Genomic DNA, 8,940 nt, shown 5'->3' with positions numbered 1-8,940 from the left:
GCGCAAAACCCTTTCTGACTTTAAAACTTCAATGCATGGTTTAGGAAGCTTCCCATAGGACTCAATGGAAGCTCCAACCTGGCCAAAAGAAAGTCACGAAACAGAAGCTTGAATGAATTCTGAAACTTTCGTACGTCGCGATAAATATTATTTTGACGCACAAATTGTCACACAGCACGAAAAAGTTGCGGAAATTAATGAAAAAATCCCATAAAAATGCACAGTTACTGGCACTTTAGACGTAAGAGGCTTTATGTTTTCTCTCTTGAGACCTACCACATAATTTGCCTCTTTGTGGAAGACTGTTAGCCCTTTAATAAGTAAACAGATTTAAATTTCTCTCTTGCTTAATGTAGTTCCTAGGGATTTGGCTTAGGAGACAGGTATTTGCTGCTTAAAAATACCAGTAATATGTCTGTATACCCCACCCTTTTTTGAAGAAAGCATTTCATTGAAGTGAATACATAGAAACAGGTCATAAGTAATGGGGAAATACTTGGCACCACTGTCTCTGCTAATAATGAAAAAGATATCCTCAGCAACTCATCCATTCCAGGAAACCTTCATTGAATACTATTATCTGTGTTGGTGACTAAGCGGTCAAGGCATTGCAGACACAAGAAGGCAAGAAAAGCCGCTACAGAGTCTAAAATACAGATAAGATATATATATATATACATGATATAATATTTGTAGTACAAATGATATCGTACATCTGTACTATATATATATATATATATATATATATACATTATATAATATTTGTAGTACAAATGATATAATACATCTGTGATAGTAGTAAATACAATTTTCTCACAGTCTCTCTCAGTTCTTGGAAGTTCAGGGCATCAACCAGTGTACAAATTGATGACCTAAACCTTCCTAGGACTGACAGTTTAGAGCACGAACCAGTGTATAGTTTATACAATAGTGCAGCCTGACACATATGTCCTTACTTTTCTAGCAGAGCAAGAAAAAACTACCCAAGAACATAGAGATTGTGCACAATATGCACAGTGGGTGTCTAATTTGGGATCAAACCCAGGCCTCTATTAGTTAAAGGCATCAATACTAATCACTATGCCACTGTGCATCATGGGGCATATTTATCAAACAGTAAAAACAGATGTCAAAACAGTTCAGCAGTTCACTAATCATGGGTAAAAACTGAGTTCTCTCTATGTTCACCCGTTGATGAATATGCCCCTAAAATGTTATAAAAGTGAATTGAGAGCTGTGAAATTTCCCTCTGGAAAACAGTGATAAGCTCAAATGTTGCTCTGTGATAAATATGGTCATGGCAATAATAATCATATAATCAACATTATGTTTCAACACAGCCTACAGTAATGTTATATGTGATCCATTATTTGGAAACCAGTTATGCAGAAAGCTCTGAATTAGGGCAAGTCTATCTCCCGTAGGCCAAATAATTCACATTTTTTAAATGATTTCTTTTTTCTCTGTAATAATAAGACAGTACCTTGTACTTAATCCCAGCTAAGATTAAATTAATCCATATTGAAGGCAAAACAATCCTATAGGGTTTCAATGTTTAAGTAATGTTTAATAGACTTAAAGCACGGTAATCAAAATTACCCAGAAACCCCTTATCAAGAAAACTCTTGGTCCCTAGCAATTGGAATAAAAAGTCCCATACCTGTACTTTTGTGGTAAATACTTTGGCAAAGATGTTTGGTAGTATAATAGGTTTTCACCAGTTCAAAAGAAAAAAATGCTTATTTTCTGAGATGTTGGTATTTAACATCTAAATGTGCTGATGTGTAAGACAAAGAGAATGTGATGAACAGAAAGCAATTCCTTGTTGAATATACCCACAGCGGGGCATTTCACAGCTACAGTACACTCTATTTAAATTGTTCTTCTGCCTGCTGTTTAATTTAAACCTCCAGTTCTCCTGATGCAATGTGTTTGTTTCTGCTATTAGTGTAGCTTTTAACATTTTCACAGCTATTGTAGTTACAAGTGTAAATGATTCCAAACAAATCTCACTCACTGGTTCTCTGTTGTACCTGTAAGGGCAAAGTGGCAGCTGTAGAGGTGAGACGTTTCCTTCTGCACTGTGTGATCAGAGTTGTATAAAGTGCTGTTGTTTTTTTTTTTTTTTCTTGAATTAATGGTGCCTTATTTTGCATTTAGCTTCCCATTCTTTCAGCTTTCCCTGTTGCTAGAGCATAGTGGGTTTTGTTGCATAAAGAAACATTACTGTTAACTGAAGTAATGTATTTAATATAAAATGAAAGGGCTCTGTTTACTAAAACATTTGCAGAACTGCACCAGTTAAGATGCTATAAATAAATATGCCTGTACCAAATTGCCTCAGCTATACTTGCACCATATGCCAGTTCACCAGTTGCACCTACTTTGTTACAGCACACAGTGCAGTGGAGGCCCTCAGCTCTCTGTTTGATGCCTGCCTTAATAATACCTTTACACTTATACTGTCAGTGTTTCATTTTGTTACAAATAGTGCACAATTGAAAAAGGGAGTAAAAGTGCACCTCCATGAATTAACCACCTCCAATGTGGCAGGAGCAAATTGTCCTCCTTTGTCCTAAGTTGTTGCCTCTACTTTATGTGGGGTGTAACAATTTGTTCTGCTTTGCACTGTCTGCAGTTATTTTAACATTTTAGGAAGAGTGTTACAATGTGAGCAAAAGCATGGCAAATTGTGGAATTAATTTGCCCTTTGCAGTTTTTGATAAACGAGTCCTTAAACCCCTTAGCTGCACAGTAATTGCTCTTTTACTGCTAGGGCAGAGGGCTAATCATTAATTCAGCTCCATCACATGAAGCCCCCCTGTACAATACGCCTCATAAATAAACGCCTAGTCCAATTCCAGATTCATTTGACATATGCGCAGGCGCGGTAGGTGCGAGTCTCCCTGAGCCGCACAGAGCATCTTGGAAACATTTTCTATTTCCACAAACAAAGCAAGTGACTTCGCGTTCCCATACAGTATAATTACAAAATGCATCCATTGTGTCCCTGGAGGCTCCATGAAATTGGAAGTATTTAAGACTTTTATTTAAAATGTTTTATTGTTCTGGCAGCTCCACTCGTAGCGCTGATTGCAATGAGCTCGCTGGTGCGTGGGATGCAAATTGCGACAGCAAAGTCTCAGAGAGACGAATCGCGTTACAACGGATGGGAATTGATCGCCATCCTCTGAAAAAAATGAAAGCTGAAAGTGATTATCCGTATTGAGGGTGCATAAAATGCTATAAGGAAAATACTGTGGAATCATAGTGTCACTGGCCTTATTTCGTGTATGCATTCCTGTAGTACTGATGCCAGGTGTGAAGCTATACCGTCCTGAATGGCACCACTGTATAGGCATTCTATAAACAGGGTGTAAAAATGTGCAAAATGACTGTTTTTGTACCTGTATAAACGAACAAGTACCTTGCACTGAGGGACGTGTCTATCCAATGAAATATCACCCATTGCAGTACAACGTTGCGCATTTGTATCTCTCCCTAAAGACAAACTGTTGCACATATGCTGGGTGACACTGGCCCCAGACTGAAAGCTTCACAACACAACATGCAAACACTGCACTGCTCGCCAAGTGTGAGCTAATAACGAGTAGTGGCGCGCAGTAGCGGCTGGGAGCGACTTATCAGCGCCTTACAGCGATCTACAGCATTGCCGGCTGATGGCTTGGCACCACGTGTCCCCAATAATAAAAGAATAGGAGAATACATAACTGGCCAGGCATTGCCAGCCTGCTGACAGGATATTACACTAAAGTGCCTGCTATCAATTGTTACAAGGAGTGCCAGCAACTTGCCTGGGAAGCTACGTGCGACAGGTTTCTCAAGCAGGGACTACTACTGGGCACTAGGGCAGCGATGCTTGTACTTCTCTGACGAACTTAGAGATCAGCGTTTGCTAAAGAAAGACTGCAGAAGGCTAAGGCTTCCATTCTTCCAGCCCGTGTCCAAGCAACCAGAGAATGTGTGTTAGTAAGAGCTGCTGCTGGCACTGAGCGGCAATGTACAGACTGGGTGCCAATGCCAAGTAGTCATGCAGCGGCAGTCGCAGACACTCAGCACACGGACACACTCCCTCTTTATTAGTATTATCGTGTGCATTACATTTTAATGTGTTTCACGTTTCTTTATTATCCAGGATTGCATTATTCATTATCAATATCCCCATATCCTTTGTTCATAACGGATTCTCCTTCAGTGCAATATGCCAGACTGTAGTTATAGCCCCGCTATGACCCCTTCCTAGAGTGTTTATTCGTCTCTGCATCCGCCGCCCCCTCTAGTGTAGTGCAAATAATCTGTCACAAAATCATTTCCCAGTAGCTCTGGCCCCTCTGCTGGTGAATGTGGATATGAGTGGGAGCCTGCTGTAGCCCTGGGCACTGGGTATCCTCCAGCTGTTCTTGCCATGCCTGATTCCTTGTCCTAGAAAGTGACCAACAGTCCGGGCTCTGTCGGTGAGGGTCCGGGGAGCGAAGGCCGGGGAGGAAAGGGTGGCGGGTGACGTCAGGATGCTCAGCCGAAGGAAAGTTGCGCCGAGCTCTGGCACTGTTTAAATAAGAAAGGAACGGGCAGTGGCACCGAGCCTCGGGGCTGGCACCCACTCCTACTGCCAACCACCTTGGAGAGCGCGTTTCCATGTGAGGGAGCTCGTTGGTTAGGAAAAGACATCTCCTAAGAGGTGGGAAGGAGAGGAGAGAGAGCTTCTACCTCCGCAATCAGCAGCAGCAGCAACAGACAGGGATCCTGCAGTAGCAGCCGACAGCCGACCTGTCTGCGCCCCAAGCTCCCCTTTCTTTCTTGCAATCGGATCATTGTATCGGAATGAATGCGTGGGGCCACTTATCACCGAGCCTGCCTAGTGGCATGTCCCTGGGCTGAGCCAATCAATCCAGGGCACAGACTAAACAAGGCTCAGGAGCCAGACGTTCAGCTGCTGGGAGTACAGAGGGAAGAGCGCTACATTTGCACAGTGGAAGAGGAGCTACTTTGAGTAGGATTTGGTGTTGCAGCAGATGCCGAGCAACACGTAAGGAAGCCCCCCCTGACCGCGCAGAGGCACATCCCAGCCTGCTGCTGCTGCTGCATGAGAGGGGGTCTCACTGGCAGCCTGTGGGAAGTTGCAGCAAAGAGGGGGGTGGATCAGAACAAGCCCAAGCCTTCGAGTGGAAGTAGGAGACACAAGCACCTCGGTCTCTATCCCTTGCAGCCTGGGGGCGGAATGGACCTGCTAAGCCCGAGGAATTGATGGCCGCGATCTATTGCGCAACCGTGCCTAGTACCCCGGCCAACTCGGAGGAACAGAAAGCTGATTCATGGATGTGCCCAGCGCCCGAGCAGAGGATGCAGCCTGAGACTTACTGGTGTTAGCGTGCAGCAGCGAGCTATTTGGGGGCTCCCGGGGAGCCTTCATGCATCACAGTGGTGGGAATTCATTGTGTTACTTTGTGGGGATTTGCTGAGTTGGAAAAACGACATGCAGCTCTTGAAAGCTTTATGGGCATTAGCGGGAGCGGCTATCTGCTGTTTTCTTCTATTTCTTATCCACTCCCAGTTCCTTAAAGAAGGTAAATATGGTTCCGTGTTTTTCTCTCATCTCCTGCATTGTGTTGTGTGCCAATGAACTCGGGCTAGGTAGGCACTGCCTATGGTGTGGATGCGCCAGGATAAAAGGGAAAGCTAATGCGCTGCTTTCTGCATTTAGTACCAATTAGCAGATGAACACTATGTACAGAGAGACGCTCTTGTGCAGGTGGAAAGCCTCTCAGCCGGGCTTGGGAGGGAAAATCTCCTTGAGTAATTGGCTTGTTTGGAATCCAGATCAATAGGTGCCCTGATCCCCTTTTATTCAGCAAGTTTTCAATAGATGGCACTAAAGTTCTATACAAAGGGCAGGGAGTGCAAATAGGACCTAGCAAATTCCGAGTTCTCAGCTCTGCAGCTCAGCTTCAGGCCCAAGACCATACAGCAGCACAAGCTTCCCTTCCCTGCTACAAAACAAAGTCATTCCACTGAAATTAGGGAGCTGGTTCAACCCTAGAAATGTACTGTGGTATATGTTAATGCATGCCCATAGTATTTACTTTAAAGAGAAGGGCCACATCAAAGCAGCATACAGAAATGTCTTGCAAATATTCTACTCAAATAGGCAATTTTAAAATATTACTATTTTCTGTATTGCTTTACTAACCCTTGTGGATAGAATTTTAGTGGTGCTTCATTCAGCCACCTCTTGTAGTTGTCAAGTAGAGTTGGAGTCAAGTTTTAATAATATGGCCGTAGGCACACTCTCCCATTAGTTAAGGTATAAATATATATTTCCACTCAGTTACATTTTGCATTTTACTGTGTGTTTGAGTATTTATAAAATGTTTATTTTTCTGCCTGGCATGGCAGAAAAAATTATTTGCCAGTCAGTGCATCTGTTGCAGTGCTGTTTGATAATTGTGTTTTCCTCTAAAGCCTGTTGGTACTGAAAATTTCAAATACCATATATATATATTTTTTTTTTTAAAGCAAAATGTTATGTCTTGTTCTTCCTAGACCTTGAAAGAACTTTTTGCCACATGATTAATGGCAGAATCTGTTTGTTATCCTATCTTGCAAAATTGCTACATTTCACAACTGAATCTGTGCAGTAATATGTCCTGTACAGGTCTATTATCCGTGACAACATTGACATGACAGGGAAATGGAAAGTAAATGTTGCGCACCCACCTTTTCTATTATTTAAGGAAGATGAAGTCTTTCATCAATAAGTGTCAGTTAATGTGCGTCTGGTTAGTTAACTGGCTCAGAACAGAAGGCATTTGCATGAAAACATAAGATGCATTCCAACTGACCTAATTCATCTGTTTGCTTGTAATAGTTCATTAATTTTGGAAGCGTATCATACAAGTGATTACCATTTGAGTATTCATATTTTTATACCGTATATCTATCAGTCTCTCTGTTTCTATTATGTCTATCTGCTATGCACATGGACCAGGCAATGTATTGACAGATATCACACCTTCATGAATATTACATGACTTTAGCAAAATATTTATGCATATATATTGATTAAACACTTTTTATCTTAGCCTGACCAAATGGAACAAGCTAACATTTGTTTCCTTTACATGTGTGCCTTGGAATTTAGTTTTTTCAAGGAAGCACCAATGTTTAAATGTCAAGATGAACGTACAAGGATGATGTTTCCTGTGGTGAAAAAAAATTGATCTTTGAAAACAAGCCTTTGAAAAGTTCACAAGTATTATTTTCTAAGTTTATGTTCGTTCATTAATACAAACCAGTTTTTTTTTTTTAACTCCAAAGTAAAATTTTCAGAGCAGCTTAGAGGGCTCTTAATTACACATGGTTATACAAGGAGTGACCATGACACAGCATCATAAGTTACCTAGCCCACTTTCTTCTACAAAGATGCATAACAATTCTTTTAGCCATCAACCCATACTAATCAAACACGTTATACGTAGCTCAATTTAATGGTTTTGTGTGCATGTGTTCCTGCATCCTATGTGCTTTCCCTTATTCATAATTTATATGCTGATTGAGTAAATACTTGTTTTTAATTGGACTTAAATGAAGTGCTTTACTGGACATTTACTTGAGATCACAAAACTCTTTAGTCATATTTGTGGTAGTTGACTTTAGTCATATGGGCTAAATAATCAGTACTTTATATATTGAGAATATGTCCTTTAAAATAGTATCAGTATTTCTGAAAAGAAGATTGCGACAAAAGGTTTCCTACTATATCTGGAAATGCCTTATTTCAAATCTACACAGTGCTAATGAATTCTGTCTTTGATACTAAATTCCTCATCATTTCTTAAGAATGATTTCTTAAAGAGACTATTTTATTTCCTCTTATCTGTATCCTTTATCAGAATGTTATTGATTCATCCTCTCAAAGCAGCTATTTAGGTTTCTAAAATGCCCTGTGGATGCAAAGGTGATGGGTGATCCCAAGGATGGTATCTCAACTGAGTTATAAACCACTTAAGAAGCATTTGCTTCTAAATTGCTGGTTTTTCCAAGATTGTTTCCTTATACTTGTCCTCATTTGCAGCTTTGTCCAGAGTTGAGCCAAAGTGAAGATTCTGGTTATCTCCATCCCAGATAATTACTGTATAATAACAGCCATTTATATGCTGCATCACATGGTGTAATTAGAGTGAGATGGCTCATTTATGCACATTCAGAGTAATATTGTTAATATGTTTAGTCTAACACAATGTAAAAATAACAATACCCTACTCATGTTTGTAAAAAATAAATAATGGTGACAGTGAATGAAAATAGGGATGCAAATGCATATAGCTATATATAGCCTCAGAATGACCATTATCAGTTTGCCAGATAATGTTTAGTAGTCTATACCATAGCTACTGTATGAATGTGCTGTGCAACTTTTCTCTTAAAATCAAGGCTGTTGGCCATTAGTTTGCCATCTACAATACCTTACCACACAGCATTGCCATATATGCCCTTGTAATAATATATATCTGCTATCCAAACTGTTGACTTTTAACATTTGGCTTAAGACTTCCATGCTCTTTATGGTGTGTCACCTTGATCCCGTTTAGCATAGAAAGTCTTCAACTTACAATATTACCAAATATTTTATTTGCAGAACTTTGCAATTAAATTAAATAAAAAAGCTGACTGAAATCTTGGTTCCACTCACAAAAGGTTAAAAAAATGTTAGAATACTCAAAGACCAGAAGAAAGAATACTGAACTCCAACAAATGAAACCAAAGAGAGAGGTTCCTGGTAAAAGAAATCTATAGGAAAAGAGATACAAGCACAATCCAAAAAAATATTTGTTTGTGTGACCACATGCATTGTGCTGTACTGCCAGGAGCAAGTCAACCCAGGCAGAAAACATGGTAATGCATGTAGCTTTATACAACATA

The 8,940-nt window shown here is 40.4% G+C and overlaps 1 protein-coding gene across 2 annotated transcripts in view; it reads left to right on the top strand.

Moving 5' to 3' along the window:
- Positions 1 to 2,993: 2,993 nt before the first annotated feature.
- Positions 2,994 to 8,940, top strand: part of tafa5 (TAFA chemokine like family member 5) — a 273,343-nt gene continuing 267,396 nt past the window's right edge. Inside the window, exon 1 of one of the 2 annotated variants that reach the window (XM_012958427.3) lies at positions 2,994 to 5,585. In XM_012958427.3, the coding sequence (XP_012813881.1) occupies positions 5,495 to 5,585 (91 nt within the window). In that variant the 5' untranslated portion in view covers positions 2,994 to 5,494. 2 annotated transcript variants of the gene reach the window in all.

This window comes from Xenopus tropicalis, chromosome 3 (assembly GCF_000004195.4).
Source record: "Xenopus tropicalis strain Nigerian chromosome 3, UCB_Xtro_10.0, whole genome shotgun sequence".
In the NCBI taxonomy this organism is placed as follows: domain Eukaryota; kingdom Metazoa; phylum Chordata; class Amphibia; order Anura; family Pipidae; genus Xenopus; species Xenopus tropicalis.
Note: the sequence above shows the minus strand (reverse complement) of the source record. Positions and strands in the feature narration are given on the sequence as shown.